This window comes from Nelumbo nucifera, chromosome 3 (assembly GCF_055504915.1).
Source record: "Nelumbo nucifera cultivar China Antique chromosome 3, China Antique-T2T, whole genome shotgun sequence".
Lineage (NCBI taxonomy): Eukaryota > Viridiplantae > Streptophyta > Magnoliopsida > Proteales > Nelumbonaceae > Nelumbo > Nelumbo nucifera.
In genome coordinates this window covers 42,402,198-42,426,000 of record NC_142651.1, presented here as the reverse complement: position 1 = coordinate 42,426,000, position 23,803 = coordinate 42,402,198, and the positions used below count along the sequence as shown (strand labels likewise).

The window sequence follows — 23,803 nt, the reverse complement described above, 5'->3', positions numbered from 1 at the left end:
CCACCTTGTCATTTTTGTTGCCTAGAAGGGTGCCTAGTTGCTAAAAGTAAAGGTGTTTGGGCGAGGCGCCCAACCAAGGGTGCCTAGTCGCCTAGGTGACGCCTTGACAACTATCCCCTATCTCCATTTCTTTTTACCCTCGTAGCCGATGCGTTCAGTAAATTAATTTTAAGGGTAAATTGAATGCAATTGTTTGGGTTGGAGAGTTGGGAGATGGCCACTGATTTGCAATTTTTGGGTGACACTTTTGTTCTATGATGAAGAACAATGGGTTAAGTTTTGATAAGGGTTGCATGGTAGGAGTCAACATGGAGAGAAGAGAGATCGTAGCCTTTGTAGGATGCTAAGTTTCATCATGATCATTGAAATATCTAAGCCTTTCTCTAGGTGCTAATCCTAAGGCTGTGTTTGGTTGCAATGCAAATAAATTTGCACTGATGCAAAACCTTGGCAGTGCAAATGATTTGAGTGTAAATTCTGACCTATTTTTGTTTCAAATTTTAGCTTATTTTGTTTGATTGCAGTACAAATGAAGTAAATTAGGACATGAAGCAGAATAAAGTAAAATCCAAAACAAAATTTTGCATTTTTTACATTTGCACTCCCATGCATTTGTACTAGTGCAAATAAATTTGCATTGCAACCAAACACAGCCTAAGGATCATAGCTTTTGGACCCTAGTAGTAAAAAGGTTGTCCAAGAGATTGGTAATATGGAAGAAAGAATATGTCCCATTGGGAGTTAGGATTCCTATAATCAAGTCAACATTAGCCAATCTCTTGGTGTACTACATATGTGTTTAGGATCCCAAATAGGGTGGCAAAGAGTGAAAAAATAATGAGGAATTTCCTATGGGAACCTAGGGAAGAGAGAAAAGACCATCTAATTAATTAAGAAGTAGTGTGCAGAAGCAAAAGACTAAGAGGTTTAGGAGAGGTTGTATGGGATTTAGAAACTTGGCATTGCTTGGAAAATGGTTGTGGAGGCTACTTGTGGATAGGGATAAACTATGCCATAAGGTGGTAGTAAGCATTCATGGGCTGATGGACAATGGATGGGCCTGCTAGGGATACTTGGGCTTCTCCATAGACCATGATAGGCTATGCATACCATTTTATCATGTGTTCTCCCTTGTATCAAGTATGATCTTTTGGAAATTATGCAGACATGAATGGATGGGATAATCTCCATTAAATGACAAATTTCCTTCCTTAGCGTGCACTATCTTCCTTTAAAGGGGAATCTATTTCAAAGTTTTCTGAGCCCATTTGCTTCAAAAAATGGTTTTGATTATGATTTGGGTTTCAGGTGGGATATTAGACACACTGAGATTCCAGACGTATTAAGACTCTTCAAATGACCCTTCTAAGTTTGATTATTGAATCTGGACTCCTTCCCCTTCAAATTCTTTCTCTTGTGCTTTCTTCTTCGAGGTCTTGTCCTAGTCTCCTGTCCCCCTGTAGCCTTCTCCTGTAAGAGAGGTTTGGTGTAGACCGATTCCTCCTATAGTTGGTGCTCTCATCTGGGAGTTTTTCATGAGAAAATTAACACTTGTTACTTGCTTCAAAAAAAAGGAAACCCAAGTGTTGTTTATCCCCCTTGTGGTGTATACTTTGCAAAGAAAATGGTGAGACCTCCTATCACTTGCTAATATCCCTTTCATTTGCTACTTGCATTTGGAATTGGTTTCTCTTTATGGGTACAGGTGGATGCATCCTTTCTGCATGCCAAATTTATTTGCTTCTACAACTATCATTTGGCAAAAGAAGAGGGGAAGGGTTATGCGGAGATGCAGTAAGGCTGCAATCATTTGGTCAGTATGGAAAGAAAGAAATGTGCAAATTTTCATAAGGAAAGAAGTATAGAAGCAATAATTGAATGCATCACTATTAGGGGGCTCATTGGGTAAAATCCTTTGAGAGTTCCCTTCTCTTAATAGAAGACATCATCAGAAAATGGAAGGAGGTGGTGGGGACTTACTTATGAAAAATGTTGATGTACAGAAGTTAGGGCTCTCCCAGATAAATGATTCATAGGCTTAATTTTGACAGAGGAAGCATGGGAAACTCACGGTCATCAGAGATGGGATGTATTTTCAGGAATGAGGAAGGCCATACAGTGGCTCTGTTGACTGATAGGCTTAGGAGACTCTCCAAGGGATGAGATCATGATTATCATGGAAGGTTTGCAAAGGGCAATGATGGACACATTAATTATTGAAGGAGATTAAAAAATGGTAATTGAGTGGTTGTAGAATGGAGAGGCATCTCTATGGTCTTACAATGAAATAGAAAAATTCATATGACTGACTAGAGATATGGAAGTGAGATATCAATGGTACTGTTGTCAAGGGTGTTTTTGTGTATGTTCATGGCACTAGGGGTTTTTCTGTGATTAGTCTTATTTCGAGGGACTACTCTGATTATTATTATTGTTAATATATTAGGGTGAAGTGGGTGCAGCCACTAACCCAGTTCGACTTCTATTTTCTCTTCTTCTTCCTTCCTCTCCTCTCTTGATTATTCCATAACTGGTTACATGGTATTAGAGCAATAATCTGTCATAGAATAATCAAGCTTTTGTCTTCTTCTCAGTCTGTATTCTACACCCAGTCACCCACTGGCTCGAATAAGTTAGAAAGCACACATGCAGCCTCCTGTTCTGATTGGCACATTCAAAGGTTACTCCTTTTCTGTTTCTTGGTCCTCTTGGTCGTAGGACCAAGAATTCTCTCTGTTTCTGGGCTGATGCTTGTGTAGCTGAAGCATGTAAGAGAGCTACAGAAGATACAAAGTGTTTTCCTTACTTAGTTTTGGGTCGGACTGTGTTTAAAGGGTGGTTGATGGCTGGTATGCCCAAGAAAGGTACTAGTATTTTACTGGAAGGTGTTTTTTGGTAGAAGGAAGTTTTTGTTAGTGATCAACTTGAAGTTTTCTTGTTGGCCAAGTCCAACTGAAGTGCAGCAACCATTGTCTAACTCTCACAAGGCAAATCTTAATGCCAAGTCACCCTTTAGGTACTTCGGAACTGTCATCTTGTGATATTGATCTTCCGATTGCTCTTTGTAAGGGTGTATGGGCGTGTACCAAGCACCCTATTGTTCATTTTTCTTCCACTGCTCATTTGCCTCCTAAGTATCGTGTTTTTATTTCTTTTATTTGTAGTGTGCCTATTCCTAAGTGTGTTACAGAGGCATTGGAATTACCTAAATGGAAAAATGCTATGTGTGAGGAAATTTCTGCCCTTCATAAAATCACACGTGGGACCTTGTTGACCTTCCAAAAGGAAAGAAACCTGTTGGTTGTAAGTGGGTGTTTACAGTAAATCATCATGCTGATGGGTCTATTGAGAGGTATAAGGAGAGACTAGTTGCTAAAGGGTTCTCTTAGACACATGGTGTGGCCTATAATGAAACTTTTGCACCTGTTGTGAAGAAAAGGTGGGCTGTTTGCTATTTTGATTGTGTATGTGGATGATATTATAATCACAGAAGCTAGGAGGAAGAGATTCAAGAACTGAAGAATTTCCTAGCTTCACAATTTGAAGCAAGGTTCAAAATATCGATATAGCTCGATACGCTGGTAGGGTGTATTGGACTGTATTGGGGGCTCGCTCCCCTTTTTTTAGTTTTTTTTTAAACTTGGTTCAGAGGGGTTGGTTTAAGGCCTGTCTACCCCCCGAACCGGATTATACCCCGAAACACCCTCTGTAGGGGTGTATCGGGAATCCCCTGATACGATACGTATTGGCCGATACAACCTGATATGTATCGAAATTTCAAACCTTGGTTTGAAGTTAAAGATTTCGGTCCTTTGAAATATTTTCTTGGCATTGAAGTTGCTTGATCTGACAAGGGTATCTTTATCTCCCAACGGAAGTATATTCTTGATCTGTTGACTCTCCCATGGATCCAAGTCATAAACTTGGAAGTTGTGAGGAGATAGTTTCAGATGTTCATCAATATCAAACTCATTGGAAGGTTGTTATTATCTTTCCATGACAAGTGTTCTGAATCGGTATATGCACTCACCTAAACCTGCTCATTTCAAGGCTGCTCAGAGTTCTAGCCTATCTAAAAAGACACCTGGGTAGGGGTCTCCTCTTCACTAAACATGGTCATATGATGGTGGAAAGATACACAGATGCTAACTGGGCTGGCTCTATTGATGATAGGAGATCTACTACTGGTTACTGTACCTTTGTGGGAGGAAATCTTATCACTTGGAGAAGTAAGAAACAGTTTGTAGTGGCAAAGTGCAGAAGCCGAGTATAGAGATATGTCTCAGGGTATTGTTGAATTGTTATGGTTAAAAAACCTCCTTACCGAGCTAGGTATGTGGAAGTCAGATGCTATGTCATTGTACTGTGATAACAAGGCTGGCTATTAGTATTGCTCATAACTTGGTTCTCCATGAGCGAACCAAGCACATTGAAATTGACAAGCACTTTGTTTGGGAAAAAGTGGAAAGGGTGAAATTTGTATACTGTTTGTTGAATCAAGAGATCAAGTGGCTGATGTATTTACAAAAGGATTGAATTCCATGCACCATGAAGAGCTATGTATCAAGTTGGGTATGCATGATATCTACAACCCAACTTGAGGGGAAGTGTTGTCAAGGGTGTTTTTTGAATATGTTCATGGCGCTAGGGGTTTTTCTGTAATTAGACTTATTTTGAGGGACTACTCTTTAATTATTATTAGTTAATATATATGGTGAAGTGGGTGCAGCCACTAACGTAGTTCAACTTCTTCTATTTTTTTCTCTTCTTCTTCCTTCCTCTCTTCTCTCTTGATTATTCCATGACTGATTACAAGTACAAAGGGCAACAAACAAAATGGCTGATGCCTTAGCTAAACAAGGGGTGGGGTGAGATCAAATTTTCTACGCACAGTTGTAAGGAAAAGAGTAGCGAGGAAATAAAACTTTTTTCTCTCTGGTGGGTGAATGTATATTTTGTACACTAAAATTTACTATTTTGGTTATAGTTCAATAAAAAAATATCTACGTGGGTGCTTGGTCTAATTTCTAATATTATTACTATGGTACATCTTACTAATATGTGTATTAATGCAATTTATTATATAATATATGTTTATATTTCATTTTGAAGTTTCACTATCGAAACTTAAAAAATCCAAGGATTTTTGAGAAGAGAAAAAGAAAGAAGGGAAGGATAAAGATATTTCTTTTTCATTTAATTTTTCTATTCTCTCTCTTACACATTAAATAAAACAATGGTTCAACTTTTGTTCTTTTTTCTCTTTGATTTTCTATTTTAAATTTCTAGAATATAAAATTGTATTCTTATTTAGTTGCTAACTTCATATGAAATTGCTCTATTTAAATATTTATTTTATTAGTATTAATTCTTGAAAACATTAAAATTTGTTATTTGTTTGCACCAATATTTTAAAATATAGAGGTGTGATGTGAGTCATTCTACCATCCTAAGGCAGGAGTTATAAACCAGAATACAAGAGGCATGAGCCTCCCAAGTCAATTAATAATTAATTAAAATAAGATAAAATACATGAAAAAAAAGTAGTAAATATCCCATAAAAAAAAGAAAAATTATGAGAAATTAAAAAACATCATAATTGTGATTTCTAATAATAAAGCCATCACATTTAAATATAGAATTAAAGTATCATCGTCTAATTTAGTGTCATCAACCATCAATATATTATTTACAAAGTTGGGAGAGATTGTATTGGGTACAGTTATGACATATTCTCCTATAAAGTCAGGTGGTTTGTCGCCCAAAATTGGGTTGTCCAACACACACACACATATGTATGTATGTATGACACTTCAATAAACAGGTGGATTGCCAAAAAGAACATAAGGGAAATCTCACTGAAACCCACCCCAGAAATTTTTACTTCACCATACATTCACAAGAATTTAAAACTTCCAACATCCCCACTTATCACACCATACCCCCTTCGTATTGGCTTCAATTCCCCCATTCCCATTGTCACTGTTCCCAACTGTATGATGAAGTAAAAAATTGTGAGGTGGGGGTAAATGAGGATTCCCCAAGAACATAAACAAGTATTTCATCTCATGTTCAAATGAATGTAATGCATTAATCGAAATCAAAGCTATGGTCCTCCCACTTCTACATATAACATTTATTATAATATTACAATAAACAAATTTGGAGTGTTTCTATCCTCTGTTTCATGTTAATATGTTAATGGGAACATGATAAAATAGTTCCTCCACTTTTATTATTTTATTATAGAAAATTTACTAAAGTAAAAGCATTTGAGGCATCTTGTATGCTATTGGAGGCATGTGCCTCTATATTGGAGGTGTATGCCTCAAACATCTCTATGCCTCCACTGTACTCATCCAGGCATTTTCTTAGCACCTCACCTCCATGCATATCCCTCCAACACATTTTAAAACACTGGTTTATATGTATTACGATCTCATGTTGTCATTATTCATATATAAATAAATCATAAATCTATTTAACTGAAGGTGGGCCTTAGGCTCAATGGTTGGGTTGCTCCATTGCAATCTGGTTGACCAGGGTTCAAATCTTGGAAACTGCCCCTCTGTATGTGCAGGGGTGAAGTTGTGTACATCTGTCTCTCCCCAGAGCCCACATTGGCAGGAGTGTTGTGCACTGGGCTGCTCTTTATAAATCTAATTAACTCGTGTGTGTTTGTATGCTTATTAGCATCCAAAATTTCATCTTTGCTGAGTCACCGGATACTCTTGGATAGGTACCAAGAAATTGTGTTGGGTTCTACATATGTTCAGGCCTTTTGTTTAACCAAAACCTGTAATTAACTTGTGTTTGTTTGTTGTTGGATCCTCTCTCCATCAGTGATGAACTTCTTTTGCAAGAGGATGGCTCTGATTTAAGCTCTGTAACATCTGAGTTCAGCAATGGATTGCACCTTTGTCATGCTTCAGATTCTGCAGTTCCAATGACTGGAGTTGGAAGATTCAGCCACAATCCTAACCAGGCGCAGACAAGCTCAAGCTTGTCTATCCAAAGGTAACTGTGTCATCCTCGTCTTTATTCTGGCTCTTGAAGGTGCCTCTCACCCAAATTTATACATTTAATATTGCTTTTAACAAATAGTTGCATATATGTTGCTTACCTGCATGTTGTGTAAAATATTCAAATACTGAATGTAACACTGTATCAACTTGCAGTAGATTAGAAGTTCTCAATTTTGTCAATTTCTGAGTAGAGTTCATTTTTTTCTAGTGTATATTCATGCTTTTCTGCAATGCATACAGAACAAATGGACCTGTCCGATCATATTCACATGTAGAAATGGGAAGCCCACTTTCAGCCCATGATATGTATGCTGGGTACCCACGTGCATTATCAAAGCCTTCACATCTCATGTCTCATTTCTCCTTAAACCATCCAAGTAGATTGGGGCAGCAACCTGCCCAGCGATTGAACCCTGGGCACTCAACATTTGCTCACGGCACCGAGTGGGGTCATCCTAAGGTTCAGGCCCCTCTACCCAACTGTAACACAGGGACTTCAAACTCTCCTAGCAATAGCACATTTACCGATGGGATGAATTGGGGTAAGAACTCTTACCCTTTAACTCCCATACTAGGAATTTTAATTATAGAGTTTATTGTTCTTTGAGATTTTTTTAATCTTCACTTTTTTTTTTTTAATTTTTGTGAGCATGGACTTCTTATGCCATTTTGGATGATACCGACTTCTATTGTAGGACGGAGGGCTCTGCATCCCATCACCACAATTCCACCATTGTCCTATGCAAGAAAGGAGTATGGAAGAATTACTTGATGTGGAAAATCAGTTCCCTTCCTAGTATGAATAATGAATATCGTTTTGGCAGGGAAATCTGTATTTGCTGGTTCCAGTTGCATTGTCAGCTTGTGCTATCAATGCAAATCTTCTTTTGGATCATTGTGGTTCATTGTGTTTTCATAATTATAATTTATGATTTATAAGGCATCCATATCTTGTTGGAATTTCAGTTGTGGTTGGTGTACATCCAATTAATTCTTCAAGGGCCTTAGCCACCACAGTGCCAGATTTGTACTCAAAGTTCTATATTAATTTTTTGCGTGACCTTCTTCTTTCTCAACGAAATGCGGTGTATCTAACATTTTCACCAAGTCCCTGCGGCTGGACAGAAATTTTTATTGGTTTCAGGTTCAATGCCAAGTGGTAAGGGCTATGTGCCAAGTATTGCACCAACAAATTCATATTGCTTGGCTGTTGGAAGTTGTCGTGCCAATGAAGGTTTTGGATGCACGTTTTGTTGAATTTTGACTGCAGATCTCCAGGTTCCCTGGTTTATTTTCTTCACTGGACCAGCCTACTTTGTGATGGAGTTGGGTCTTCTATATCCTTTGGCTAAGCATAGGGCTTTGAGTTTGAAAATGAAGCTTATTATTGGACCGTCAAATCATTTCCTTCTCACTAAGCTCGATGTAGCTCTGCTTCAATTGCACTATTTATAAAAGTTATGATTTGTTCCATTAGAGTATTGAGCACCTTGAGTTTATCACTTTTTTAGATGTATATGTTTGAACGGGGGTATGAATGAATTTATATATGTGCAGCGGGACTTTTATCATCTTCTATGGGAATGTAGTGCGGAAGACACTGTTTGCACTTTGCAGTGCGTTTCATTTGCACTGGTGTAAATGTGTAAGAGTGCAAATAGGATGAGTGTAAACTCTGGTTACCATGATTTTTCAGTATTTCTCTTAAATTTATCGTAAGTTTTCAAAACGTCCAGTAACCCCATGTCAGTAAGCTTTTATTTTTCAAAACTCACCAATCCGTAACATTATCGATAATGTTCATCAGCAGAAATTGTCCATGTCGGCATAAATGCAATTTTCATAACCAAAATACCCCTAAATGCAAGGTTCAAAATATCGATACGCCTGATATGCTGGTAGGGGCGTATCGGGTGTTTTGATACCTTTTTATTTACTTTTTTTTCAAAATCGGTTCAGGGGGATCAGTTTAAGACTCCACCCCCTGAATTGGTCAGACCCCCGATACACTCACTATAGGGGAGTATTGGAGGGGTCCCAGGGTTGATATGGGCCAATACTTCGAACTTTGCCTGTTTATGGGTAATTAATGTTCATCGTCCCAAATAGCAATCAGCGATCTTCCCCTTTCTCTCTCTCCCTATGATGTAGTCTCCACACCTTATATAAGAGAATTGAGGTAAGAGAATGGTGATGCAAATTTTGCATCAATTTCTGGGATAAAGAATTTTACTTTGCTAAGTGAGTGCAAATAAGACAAGGCAGAAATATTGTATTAGATAAGCATCCAATTATGAACAAATGCCGAAACAGGAGCAAAATTTTGTTATGTTTGGTACCATTGCCATTTCTATTTGCAACCTTTTGTGTTGTTCAATACAAATTTTTGATAAATTGTCTTGATACCATCAAATAATCATTTATACTAAGGGGAAATTCTGTTTTTATTGGATTTTGAGGGGAAAAAGTTGGTCAATGGGATTTTAGTTCCCATTAACCAAGAATCCCATATTCTTTTTTCAAATTTATGTGACGACCAGGAAAAGTTTATTTTCTTGGGTCTCATCTCCTAGGTGGATAAATTAACTTTCCTACCTATGGGGAAAGTTGCCAATACTTAAATGGGATAAAAAACCCTTTTTAATAATAAATTTTTATGACTAAAATGTCATTGTTTTATTTACATGAGAAATAAAAGAATATGGTTAAGTGCACTTATCCGGATAAATGTTAAACGGTTCATAAAAAAATATAAACATTAAATTAGGTATTAACATTTATAACAGAAACACCAAATTTGCTGTTCTGTGAAGAATCAACAATAGTACCGAGAACGTTGCTAGTATTGGTGGCAATAGACCAAACACAAGCTTTGCATCCACTTTGGATTTACACTGCAAATGGAGCAGAAAAAATCTATATTGGGTTGCCAATTAATTGAGCATTTTTTCTGATGGGTGATCTGGCTTGCATTAATTGAGCGTGACAGCATGTATGATGATTCGTGATGGCACAAAACGAAGCAAAAACAAGATGATGAGAAGATAACACCACACAAGTTAACGTGGTTCGGCCTTTGGCCTACGTCCACGGAGGAGAAGGTAGAAATCCACTAAATAAAAGTTGGAATACAGAGTTAAATAACATCTCAAAGCCAAAAAAAAAAGATCTGTGTTGTAGAGACAAAGTAAATCCACTGGACCACTGCAAAAAAAACTACATAATAGACCCATTATACAAAGCGGATTGGAATCAACCACAAACCTTAATGAAAATTTCCATTTGAGTTCTTCCCCACAAGCTTTGGGTTGAATCTTGAAGCAGGCTACAAACTGGAATTCAAGTCACAACTCAACAAAAAAAGTAGATTAAGCTGGTTTAGCTGACGATAGGAAGTTCACATCTAGTAGAAAGCAAGAAATGATTAACTATTCAATCTAATGCAAAAGAGTATAGCATTGTAACACATGGGGTACAGTGTAAGGGTTGTTAAAAGACTTTGTATTAGGGGATGACTAACGGGGAATCTAACCTATAGTTTTAGTCAACACAAATGATATATTTGGGTCGGTTGCTGAGGCAAAACCTCCTATGGACTATGCTTGGGACATTTTGTAAGATTTTTTTTAGCAGATGTTAATGAAGTAGACAATTACCAATCAAAATAATTGCTATCCAAGAAGATAGACAAGCCAATTCACATGGGAATAAGGAAATAACATAAGAACACTTCCTTTTCGATTCAACTTCTTTATCTTTTTTAAGCCTAAACTAAACCTACTCCTCTAAAGTAAACTGTAGTCACAAAAGATGAAATAAGGATATGGATAAAGCAACTTGGCATTTTCGTTGATTGATAATGAACTTCAATACAACCTGGTGATGAAAGTTTGCCCAGATCATCTAAAAATTTGATAAACATACTGAGATAGTATAGAGAAATCCTCAATTATCACACAGGACATAAATAGGAATCTGAATTGCCACAAGAACTCACTTATTCATTATATCCATGTATAGTTTAAATCAAACTTCTGAATCCTGAAAATGTACAACAGAATTTGTCATATATCTATCCCCACGTAAAAGGAATAAAGCATCAATAAATTCAGAAAGTGACATCGAAACCAAGACAAAACACTGATTAAAAGTTTATTAAATCAGATAAGAATCCAATGAGTAGTCTAATGCAAACCCAACCATGATCTTGGCTCTGATACAATCTAATGCAAAGAAACTATGACCTTAAAATAAACAGGACTCCCAAAAACCAACAAAATAGGGATCAAACTCAGACAAAATGGAGGGCCAGCAAAGTCGATACCTTCAAGGATTTTTTGTAACCGCAAAATTTACTCCCGGTGGAGGGGCCACCTAAAATTTTACTAAAATCATAGAAGAAACCAAATGAGGGGATGTAAAAGCCTTACCCCAGGCGTATGTCAGCTCATATGCATGTCTGACAAACCACAAGAACCAATTAATAAACTCTGATACAAGGAAACTATAGTACCTTCTAGGATTTTTATTTAACTTAAAAAAGCAATAGTTGGCAGACACATTAAATTGGTTTCACAATAATAGAGAGGCTTAAAAAAAGGTATGAAAATTGGGTATAATTATATAATTATATCAATAATAGGCAAAGATGATCATTGATGGAACAAACATCAAACTCAAATTCAACCTCCCTCCAATAAAAACTGTAACCACAGATGTTAACCAGCAGACATGAACAATGCAGAAACTCAATATCCAATCGCCAAACAAAAATAAATGATAGAGATTGGTTGAAATTAAATCTGCTAAAATTAGCAAAAGGCAAATTGTACCAAGAAAAAACAACTAAGAACCTCCCAACAAACCAACACACTTTCTACCAAATTTGCCCAGTCCACCTGAAAACTTGATAAATGGATTAAAAAACCACTCAATCATGTATAAAACAAGACTAAGAAACTCAATAGCACCATGAAAATCCCCTATGGATTAGTTATCACTATCTGGATCATATCAGCCTTCTGAACCTGAAAATTAACAATAGAACCTGCAATTTGTCTGATAGGATTAAGGAGTGGAAAAATTCCGGAAAGAAAAAAGTCTCAACATTTGCTTGGCAATCATTATACAAGAGAATAATCCAAACTAAATGTATTGGGGAAACACTTACATCTCAGAACCCTCAAAAGCCAAGCACTGACTCATCAGATCTACAAAGCAATAATCAATCCACTGCTAATCAAAATGAGAAGAGAAATATCAGCACTCTCAAAAGTAAAAGACCATGTACCATTTCATTGTTTCTGTAGAGCAATAATAATTTTCTGCTTCCAATCAAAAAGGAAAGAGAAACTCTTGAATTCGAAACCAACAAAAGACAGGTCAAACCCACAGTTGAGGGGTTGCAAGCCACTGCCTTATAGAATTTTGTTGCAATTGGAATATTGAGATTAGGTAGTGAAACTGACTGGCAGATGAATAGGCTGTGGATGACTGGATTGACAACTGAGATTAGATAGCCACATCACATTTCATCCCATATAAGAACTTCTATTGTACCTGGATAATGTGCAACAGTGAGGCTTAAGTTGCTTCAAAGTGGCTGTCAGGATAGAGGTGATACAAGATACTTCCTCCAATAAAGTATGCATCTAGAGGAGCTTTTCTATGACTACTTTGATATACTTTATATGCCATAATAGCTAAATTATCCTCAATAACAATAAATTTGTATTAATTCAGAACAACTCCATATCCAGAAGCTTACAAGAAAACCGTACAATAAGCATGAAGCTCACAATTCAATGAATCTGTTAGTATTAACTCAGATTTACATTAGTGCCTGGACCAAGAATCCCCCATAAAAGTCGTTACCTAGTCAAATCAGTCTTGAGCCAAAAGATCAGATATTGAGGTAGATGATCAAGGTGTCCATTTGAACAAGCAGTTCAGATTAGATGGCAATGCAATGGATTCTTTGATCATCTGTCGAAGCATTCCAGGTACCCACATTTTTTTCCTCTAGCCAGCTCAAAACCACCTTACGGTCCCCTTATTCATCAGATTGGACCATCCTAGTGATTAGGCTAATTTGACAACCATGTCATCAGTAAAAATCCATAAAAAGCTTGAAATAGTGATAACCTACCTGAAAATTTGATGAATAAGAGGCTGCACAGAACCATACAAAGATGACAATAACAATTTAATTAGATATCTGCATAGCCGTAAAAAAACTCTTCTCCAATATCACTATCTATATTAGTCTTTTTTTTGCTCAATGGCTCAAGTAAACCTTCTGCATCCTACATAATCTACAACAGACCTACTATAACCTACTGAGTAAGTTAACAGACTGAGGTACCATATGGAAATTCTGAATTATTATGCATAAAACTTAAATAGAATCTGAAAGCCACAAAAACCCACTTATGCATCGATCATCTATATAGCCATGTCCAGATCAAATCAACCTTCTGAATAAGTTCAGGAATAAACCAAAGATACAACTAGAGGGCACAGACGAGCAGACACTCAGATAATATCCAATCTTTACCACCCACTTTACTGCAGATATAAATAAATGACTGTGATTGCTTGAAATTAAATCCGCTCTAATTGGTAAAAAATACTCCAAAAACTCTAAAAAACCTGAAATGTATTGTACCCAATAAAAAAACCCAGTCCACCTAAAAAATCAACTAATATATTTAGACTATGTTTGGTTTGAAGGAAAAGGTAGGGAAAGGAAGGCAAAGGAAGGGAAACCTTTACAAATCTTGTATAGGTTTCCCTGCATTTCCCTTCCATTCCCTACTCTTTCCTTCAAACCAAACAGCTATGTAGTTCTCAACCATCATGCATAAAATTTAAATAGAAATCTGAACAGCCATGAGAATCACCTAATGAATTCGGCATATATAAGCCATGTCAAGTCCAAATCAACGTGTCGAATCCCAATTACAATACAAGAACCTGTAGTTTGTCTATATAAACCAGAAAATTCATCCAAAAATCTCAGTCAATAACAAGCAAGCAACTCAAAAATCCAAAACTGATGTTAAAACTGCTCAATCCGAGTGAAATCATAAGAAATATCAAAACTAAATGTCAAATAAGAAAAGAATCCTAACTGAAAGTCTATCATATCTCACAATCTTCAAAAACCATGTACAACTCCATAGATGTGTAGTGCAGTAATCATTCACTGCTAATTAAAACAAAAGAGAACATGTTTTGATGATGACACAAGGCAAAAAAATGATTCATCTATATCAACACTCTCAATAACCATGAACCAACTCACCAACTAAAGACAAGTGAAACCAACAAAAGAGGATCTGAAAACCATTGCCTTCTAGGATTCCGATGCATTGGACTATTGAGATCTGATGGTGAAATAGACCATAAGTGAACAGGCACACAAGTGAAACCCACAGTAGAGGAGCTGCAAACCATTGTCTTCTAGGATTTATATGCATTGGACTGTTGAGATCAGATAGTGAGACTGACCATAAGTGAACAGGCTGTGGAAGGAAGACTAGGTTGATTAAGTGGTGCAATTGATCAGACAGCCACATCATATTTCATCACATACAAGAACTTCCATTGCAATTGGACAGCATGCAACAATGATGGAGGGCTGCAATACTTCTCTGATAACATGTGGAGCTATAGATTTTCCATGACTATTTTGACTAACTTTATATCCTATAACAACTATATTGTCCTTGATGAAAAATACCAATCATGATAGTAAAATCTTGGGCTGACAAGCATGAGAATGCATGTTTCACGTCTGTGATAAGCCACCTCATGCCAAAAAAGAAACGTAACACTTGCATAACATAGTTCTGAAAATGAATATATATAACATGTCCAATTATACTGCTAAAAATACACAGATAAACTATTAAAAAATTCTTGCCTGATTAATTTAGTTAATCCTCATTAAAACATTAGAGCTAGGGATGCCAAGGTGAATCCCCTTATGCAATACCTATCCATATGCCTGTGTCCAATAGAAATCAAACTTCATGCCATGAGAGAAACATGGTTCAGAATTTATGTACATCCAATCCCCTGTCAAATTACAATTATCCATCAACTGCTCACAACCCAAGCACAAAAAGGCTACTTTTTATGTCATATAATTAGGTTCCTTTCGGTTAAAACTTGCTAAGAATAAACATACACAAAAAATATCCCTGTATGGATGAATTTTCATACCATTTCTTGTTTAATACAAGACACCTTTCATCACTTCAATATCCAGAGAATCCATAACGGATTTACCATGTGTATCCCAAGTAATCTTTGGGAGAACTATAGGATAAACCAAGAGAGAATCATATGATAATGGCAAAACTAATTAAATATAAGGGAACTTGCACTTCCCATAGGACCAACCATGGCAATCCAATTATTTGGTGCTGCTTAGGTAATGAGAAGCAGAAAAAAGTCGAATGGTAACAAAGATTGAACAACATTGAACGAGAACTTCAATCTCTCATTTCAAGCTTTAGATGCTTTAGGATCCACAACAACAGAAGAAGCCCATTGAACCAGCCATCAAGAAATTGAAGGGAGATGGAGAACATGAGGAAAAAATGATAAAACTCATTGTATGTCAGATTAATGTGAGCATAGATATTTCTTAAGAACGGAATTTCTTGATCATTGTTTGTAAAACAGATCAAAGCATAAAAATAGAAATTCCCAATATCCCTGTAGAACAACAAAACCAAAACGGTTATTCAAAGCTGATCCAAAACTGACTAATAAAAAGATATAATAACTAGGACCAAATGCTGACTCATGAATTGTATATAATAATAGAAGAATCAATACTCATTGACATGGAAGCCCCCCCACCATCAGGTCCTTAGGAAACCAACCTTGACAACATCATTTTTAGAACAGCAACCGGTCTATCTCATGTCAAAAATAAAACCAAACATGTCTTGATTCAACCTAAGACAAAAATATAATAAGGAAAGTTTTCAAAATCACAAAATGACATATTGGATCAAATCCAAGCAAATGGAAGATTCAAGAATCAAAATGGATCAAATCACCTAAGATATGCCACAGTTGATGGAGTTCTGATGCAATCTCAACCCAGCAATACATGAACATGGAAGGAACTTAAATATGCCCATAATTGACAATATAATGGAAATTGGGAAAGATTCAAAGATCCAAACTGGAGTCAAAATTAAACCTTTGCAGAACAGACTGGAACCACAAACGGTAATGTGAACTGCACCAAAAAAAGCAGAAAGAATCCCACAAAGCTCATATAAAAACCACGAGTAAGAATGAATTTCAACATCATCTTTAATGAATCTCTACCATTTAGAGGCATCCATTAGAACCATTTTAATCCAATGTAAACAGCACTAAGAAGCAGCAACTACCAAGAACCAACACTTGGCATCAAGAAGCCTTGTGCACTGTCCATACTGATATCCTATAAAAAACCATAGTTAATAATACCAAAAAAAATACGGAAATGCTAGAATCTGTATGATCAAGTAAACTACCTCAAGTAGTATGGCTTATCAAAGCAGAAATGTCAAATAAAACCCAACTTCCAACCAATCTCAAAAATGAAATAACACACTTGAGAGGCATGGATTAAATAATCGTCTGCCCGTTGTTTTTAAATTCCCTACCTACACAAAACAATCTGTAATACCATGAAAACCCTCTTCTGCAATATTCATTATCTGTGTAGCCACAAAAATCCTCGTCCATGATAGTCATTATCTGTATAGAGACTTTTGGCGCAAAACATCGGCGGAAAGGATTACCGACTGGAAAAATTGATGAATGGAAGAATCACCCAAAGGTCATAATACCAATTTAGTTAAAGATCTGTATAGCAATGAAAACCCACTTCTCTGTACCCACAAAAATCCTCTTTGCAATATCATTATCTGTATAGCCATGAAAACCCTCTTCTGTGTGGCCATGAAAATTTGATGAATGGAAGAACACACGAAGATCATCATACCAACTAGTTAGAGATTCGTGTAGCCATATAAACCCCCTTCTAAAATAGTCATTATCTGTATAGTCTTCATTATCATTAACGTTGGTCTAACTAACAAAAAGAAAATGGTATACTTCAAAACCTCTAATCAACCTGAAAGGTCTTGCACCAAAAGTTGTCCATTCCACCAGAAAAATCAATTAATAGTTTGAGATACTATGTAAATTTTCACAGATATTATGCATTAAACTTGATCCCTGAATAGACATGCGAACACCTTACAAATAAAACCAACCTTCTGAATCCCAAATACTAAACCAGAAAATTTTTCCAGAGATCACAATCAACAACAAGCAACCCAACTCAAGGATCCAACACTGATATTAAACCAGATCAATCCAAGAGAAATCAAGACTAAACATTAAACTACCTCAACATCAGATTAGAGAAAATCCACAAACTCAAAGTATAGCATATCTCAGAATCCTCAGAAACCATTCAACTCCACAAATGTGCAGAGCAATAATCATTCTGCTGCCAATCAAAACATAAATAGAGCATGTCTTGATGATGATACAATATAATAAAAAGAAGTGATTCATCTATATCTATATCAGCACTCTCAATAACCATTCACCATATCTACAAAACAATAACCATTCTGCTGCCGGTAAAAATGGAATGAGTAAAGGTCCTTATTGTGATGCAACCATATGCAAATAACTAATCATCCTGATCAAAAGAGATTCCCAAAATTAACTGAAGACAAATGCAACCCACAATAAGGGATTTCAAAGTCATTGCCTTCCAGGATTTAAGCACTTTGACCGTTGTGATTGAGATTAGATGATGAGACTGATTGTAAGTGAACAAGCTGTGGAAGAATGACTAAGTTGATCAAGCAATGCAATTGCTTAATAACTGCATCATTTTTCATCCCATACAATAACTTTCCTTGAAATTGGACAGAGTGAAATGACAATGTTAATTTTGCATTGCATTTGAAATCAAGATAGAGCGGAGCAAGACTTCTCCTCCGATAACATGTCCATCTAGAGCTTTTCCATGACTATTTTGCCCTATTTTATATACTATAATAACTACATTGTCCCAGATGAGAATCACGAATCGTGATAGTAAAATCATGGGAATGCAGGTTTCAGTCCAGCAGGAGCCACTTCATACCAAAATTCAATAGCTTAGGTCTGGCATTCAGTCCACCCTTATCAAAACCGCAAAACCACAAATAGTCAGGAGCAAAATTGGTAAATGGCCTTTTTTATACTGACATGAACAAGGCAATTCACCTAAAACAACATGATATACTTGCAAAACATAGTTCTGAAAATGGATATATATCACATCAAAATAGTACATTGTCAAAAGTTCACAGACACACCATTGAAAAATACTTGTCAGATTAATTTAGCTCACCTTTGTTAAAACATAACCAATAGAGCTAGGGATGCCAAGGTGATGCTATCCATATTCCTACATCCAACAGAAACCAACCTTCATGTCATGAGAGAAACATGGTTCCACATTTTTATACATCCAATTACAATTCTCCATCAACTGTTTACAACTCTAGCAGAAAGGCTAGTTTTTATATCATAGAATTAGGTTTTTTTTTCAGATAAAACTTGGTGAGAATAAGCATACTCTAAAATACCCCTGTATGGATGGCTTTTATATCTTGTTGTCCTTCAAAACAAGTCACCTTTCATCACTTCAATATCCTGAGAATCCATACCATGAGTATGTAAAGTAATAATTAGGAGAACTATATGATAACCAAGAGAGAATCATACGAGAATGGCAAAACTCAAAATAATGGAACTTGCACTTTCCCGAAGGTCCAACCATGGCTATTCAATTATTTGATATTGATTTATTAAATGGGAATCAGCACAAAACCAGTTTTGAGATGTGATGGGAACTTCAATCTCTCATGTCAAGCTTCAAATGCTTTAGAATCTACGACAACATAAGAAGGTTAATAAGAGGAGAATCGTGTTGGATTCTAATCAAGCCAATAAAGCAGGACAGCTAGTGGACATGAAAACGAGTAGGGCCAATATGGAGTCTAGTTTTCATCAGTAGGGTGTCTTAGTTGTATGAGAGATGGATAGGGGTTAATGATTTTGGGAAACCATTGTATGTTAGGTGAGTGAAAGGTTGGAGTTGAAGATTGAGGGTGGATGAGGCTGTTGCTACTTTTGATTCTGATTGGTGACACAAGGATTTTCTATTTTGGCTTGGAGTTTTTTGCTTTCTATTGTGGGTGTTTTGGATTTTTTTATTTGTATGAGTAGAGGTGAGACTTTGTTATTGAGTAGTTTTACTTTCTCCTTTGGGTGATTTCATGTCACCTTATCTTATTCTTTCCATTTTCTTTTAATCAATCTTATTTTACTATAAAAAAACCCAGAACTTAGGACATTACCATGGAACCAATCATCAAGAAATTGAAGTGCCAAGGAGAACATATGAGGGAAGAAATGATAAACTCGTTTTGAGCATAGATATTGCCTAATTACAGGATCTCTTTATCAATAATTGTAAGATAGACCAAAGCATAAATACAGAAATTCCCAATACCCCTGCAGAACAACAAAACCAAAATGGTTATTCAAAGCAGATCCAAAACTGACTAACATGACGATATCATAACTAGGACCAAAAACTCATGAATTGTACATTATATAAGAAGAATCCACACTCACGAGTTTTAGAAAAGATACCAGTCCATCTCGAGTCAAAATAAAAACGTCTTGAGTCAATCTTAGACAAAGAAATAACAAAAAAAAAAAAGTTGTCAAAACCACAAAATGACAGACCAAATCAAATCCAAGCAAGGCAGAAAATTCATCAACCAAAATGGATCAAATCACCTAAGATATGACATAGACTGACAGAGTCTAATGCAATCACAACCCAGCAACACATGAACATTCCAGGAACTTAAAAAATCCCATCAGTAACAAGCAAATGGAAATAATAATAAACCAAATACATGTACCAATTTCTAAAGGCGAATGGCAGAGAATAAAGACTGAAAGAACCAAACTAGAATTAAAACCTCTACAGAGTAGATTGGAACCACAAATGATAATGTAGCAAAAAAAGCTGAAGTCATCCACAAAACTCATAAGAAACCATAAGTAAGAACAAGTTTCGACATCTTAATCTCTACCAATTAGAGGCATCCCTAAGAACCATTTAATCCAAAGAAAACAGCACTAAGAAGCAACAACTACCAAGAACCTACACTTGGCATCAAGAAGCCTTTTGCACTGAAATTCACTACCATGTGAAATTTGAACAGACTGATATCCTATAAAAAAAAATCAAAGTGAATAAGAAAAAAATATAGAAATGCTAGAATTCATATGTTCAAGTAAATTATTTCATGTAGTATGACTTATCAAAGCAGCCATATCAAATAAAAAACAACTTTATAAATCCTACCAATACAAAAAAAAAAAAAAAAAAAACATAAGATACTTGAGAGGCAATGGAGTGCAGTAGAGACTTCCAACACAATACAACAGTAGCAAGGATGATTGAGATAAAGTTAGAGATCTGTATAGCCATGAAACCCTCCTCTTTCATAGTCATTATCTGTATAACCACGAAAGCCATCTTCGGTAATAGTCATTATATGTATAAGCCACGAAAACCCTCTTTTGCAATAGTCATTATCTGTATAAGCCACAAAAACCCTCTTCTGCAATAGTCATTATGTGTATATCCACAAAAACCCTCTTCTGTATAGCCCTGAAAATTTGATGAATCAAAGAACCACTAAAAGATCCTCATACCAATTAAATAGAGATCTGTATAACCAAGAAAACCCTCTTCTGCAATAGTTATTATCTGTATAGTTTCAATTACCATTACATGAAGATCACAAATATAATGCATTTTAAAACTTTGGATGTCGCAAAACAAACACATTTTCTTGGGCCTTGACCAATTGATTTAATGTAAGATTAGGTTGCAATTCGAAGTCTCCAACAGTGAGAACACCAAAAATAGTTCCTTGAATAAGGGACGGGAACAGCAACTTAAAGCCAACCAAGACCATTCAGAATGAGTTACGACACTTTCTCATTAACTAGGATTCTATGGCATTCCACATAAAACCTTGTTAAATTTCACTAAAAAAGAACTGCCCATCCAAGTCCTGAATGTTCAAGACAGACTTCACCATAACCCATTCAATGTACAAAATGATCAATCAGATATGAAGAGGATAAAAGGTGGAAAGTATAGATGAAAACTAGAAGTTCTATTACAGGGACAGACCTGTCTTAAACAACAAAGAAAAAAATCAAATGGTTAGGACATCAAACTAGTACCCAATCCAATTATCTTCCTCAATATATATTCTATCTTTTCAGAAATAATTAATGCCAATTACAAAGGCTTCAGAAAATAAAAGTCTGGATGACAAAAGCTCCTCACAACCACAAGATCTGAAAATCACAGACCCAAAGCACTTCACATGCTCCTTAAAGCTCTTAGCATTACATAATTGTTCTTATGAAACCTCATTAAATGCATAAATTTGTTATTATTTGGGTTGTCAATCCTTTTTTCTTTATAAAAAGTCACAAAAAACCTAAGCATAAGAAACCAAAAATACATTGAAAAGAGAATATTCTAGCCCCTCAATAGAGAATAATTTTTAATTGGTAAGCACATAATTTTCTTTTTTTTTGATCGGTCACAGAAATTCTTTTGTGAGAAACCAAAGAGAACATCCACAACAAAGGCTTTGTTCATATCCCCACTGTATTGCACAGGAAATACAACCTCCGATTCAACCTCCCACCAAATGAACTGGAATCATAAAAGATTAACTAAAGTGAATGAAAAAGCATAAAGCATGCCAATCTTTGGGATTAGAATTTAGCTTATACAAACTTTACGGCAGAAGGTACTAGGGACATGAATAAATGACTGCATGATTGCTTACAGTTAAATCCACTAATTACAAAAAGGAAGTTGTGTAACAAAATCTTCAAACCTCCATCCAACCTCAACAATCACAGTACCTAATTCGCATCACCCTATAAAAGAATGATAACTGGTTTAGGATCCTAATGTAGAACTTCTGAATGATCATCATGCTTATAAGCTTAAATATGAACTTGTATAGCCGAGAAACACCCGCTTATGAAATAGGCATCTAAATAGACATGTCCAGTTCAAATTAACCTTCTGAATCCTGTAAATTCATGACAAACTTGCATGTATGTATCCGTATAAAAAAAAGAACACTTGAGAAATTCAGGAACAGAAAAGGCTAAGAGATGAGGAGAACTTATTCTTTGTCAAATAGATGATCCATCACCCAATATATGCAGCCAAGGAATACTCAATCTACCTGATGAACAAGAAAACCACCACAAGGATTCAACGCTGATTTAAAAACCGCTAAATCAGAGAGAATCAAAACTTATCCTCAATACAAATTTAAAGATCGCTAAATCAGAGAAGAATCCAACTCTAGTCTAATGCAAACCCATCCATCTCAGGACCCTCTAAAACAATTCACCAAATAAGCACATCTGCAGGACAATAATCATATCACTGCCAATAGATAATCCAAAAATCGAAATCAAACAGGTCTTGAATCAAAGAAAGAAACGATGTTGTTGAACAGACAACATTCCCAAAAATCCAATAAAAGACTGATCAAACCAACTCAAAATAGCATTCCGTGCAACCACTATGGGTCAAATTATCTGAGAAATTCAAAAGCCTGAAAAAATCCTGCATGATCGAGATAATTATCTTCAAACTCGAAAGGAAAGGAAAGGCTCATAGAACTCCAGGACATTTGATAAGGCGGTACAGCCATCGACCAAAAACCAGGAGAGATGGGGAAGGAGCGGAGCCCGCTTGAGTTTCACGCGGGGAAGCAATCCAAAAAGCGGTTAGAAGGGGGTAACTATTTATAGGCACGAGGAAATTAGATGGACGACTGAGATTAAACAATGTAACCGCCTCTTCTGACTCCGTTCCCTGTCGGGAATTTGGTTAGCGACTTAGCGTAAACTGCGAACGGATCGGATCGGATGCGAATGGATTCGAATCGAATTTGGAATGCGATCCGATATCGAATACTGCTTTAAAAAACATAAATAGCATTAGTCTCAAGGATATTTTTGGATTTTTTAGGACAAAATTTATTTTTTATATTTAAATTTATTGATAAAAATGAGGACAAATCGGATAATCAGTTATTAATATTAAATGAGTTGAAAATAAGTCATTTTAAGATATTTAATATATTTATTTTTCTTTCATTAAATTCAACATTTAAGGTATTAACTTGTATTCATCTTCATTGAGTCATAAATTTAAGGCATTTTATTTCTTCTCATCATTAAATTCTATTAATTAAATCCATGCATGAAAAATTAATAATTCCAATAACATAAAATCTTATACTTTTAAAAATTACTTATAAAAAAGTAGTGTTTTCATCTTTGTGGTGGTAAAAAATTATACCATTTTGGATCAAATGGACCAATCCATGTTGTCACAATTAAATAATAAAATTAAAAAATAGATCAAATGCAAAAAATATATATAAATTAAAAATTAAAATATTTTTAATAATATTCGACATATTAAACAATAATAATATGATAAATAAGAAATGCTTTTATTAATGATGAAAATGTAATGTAAAATTTAAAACCAATTAGAAATAAAGCTATTTTCCTATTCTCTCTCATTAAATCTCATGTCTAAGGTACATTCC

General features: G+C 35.7%; 2 protein-coding genes across 55 annotated transcripts in view; one reads left to right on the top strand and one right to left on the bottom strand.

Moving 5' to 3' along the window:
* The window catches only part of LOC104603926 (dual specificity protein kinase YAK1 homolog), a 51,183-nt gene extending 42,449 nt beyond the window's left edge, over positions 1-8,734 (top strand). For 3 of the 5 annotated variants that reach the window (XM_088900240.1, XM_088900239.1, XM_088900238.1), the window contains 2 exons: positions 6,844-7,017; positions 7,721-8,734. In XM_088900240.1, coding sequence (XP_088756366.1) covers positions 6,844-7,017; positions 7,721-7,964 — 418 coding nt within the window. In that variant the 3' untranslated portion in view covers positions 7,965-8,734. Of the gene's footprint in view, positions 1-6,843; positions 7,018-7,265; positions 7,568-7,720 lie in introns of all 5 variants that reach the window. The other 2 variants (XM_088900237.1, XM_088900236.1) reach the window with 1 other exon arrangement.
* A 1,325-nt stretch (positions 8,735-10,059) lies between these two features.
* LOC109115160 (uncharacterized) lies at positions 10,060-22,945 on the bottom strand. Of its 50 annotated transcripts, XR_016084475.1 has the most exons (8): positions 20,530-22,945; positions 20,294-20,359; positions 19,767-19,806; positions 19,469-19,554; positions 12,494-18,761; positions 12,196-12,257; positions 11,023-11,066; positions 10,060-10,357 (listed from the first exon to the last, which is right to left on the bottom strand). XR_016084475.1 is itself a non-coding variant. In XM_088901983.1 (6 exons), exons 1-5 carry the CDS (start codon positions 20,665-20,667, stop codon positions 18,729-18,731), a joined length of 363 nt encoding a protein of 120 aa, XP_088758109.1. In that variant the 5' UTR covers positions 20,668-22,945; the 3' UTR covers positions 10,060-18,513; positions 18,685-18,728. The 50 variants fall into 50 exon arrangements, 6 of the variants coding, with proteins under 6 accessions (XP_088758109.1, XP_088758110.1, XP_088758111.1 ...); XR_016084470.1 differs by having other exon boundaries at positions 12,196-18,761; XR_016084474.1 differs by having other exon boundaries at positions 10,060-11,066.
* Positions 22,946-23,803: the final 858 nt, after the last annotated feature.

Coding starts and splice junctions, on each gene's coding strand:
- LOC109115160 (XM_088901982.1), bottom strand. CDS start 20,667: ATGGCTTTCGTGGTTATACAGATAATGACTATGAAAGAGGAGGGTTTC. Junction 19,555..19,766: donor TTTTGACTCGAGATGGACTG/GTATCTTTTCTA, acceptor TCCTGTAATTAG/GCAATATCTATGCTCAAAAC. Junction 18,762..19,468: donor TCTTGATGATTGGTTCCATG/GTAATGTCCTAA, acceptor ATGGATTCTCAG/GATATTGAAGTGATGAAAGG.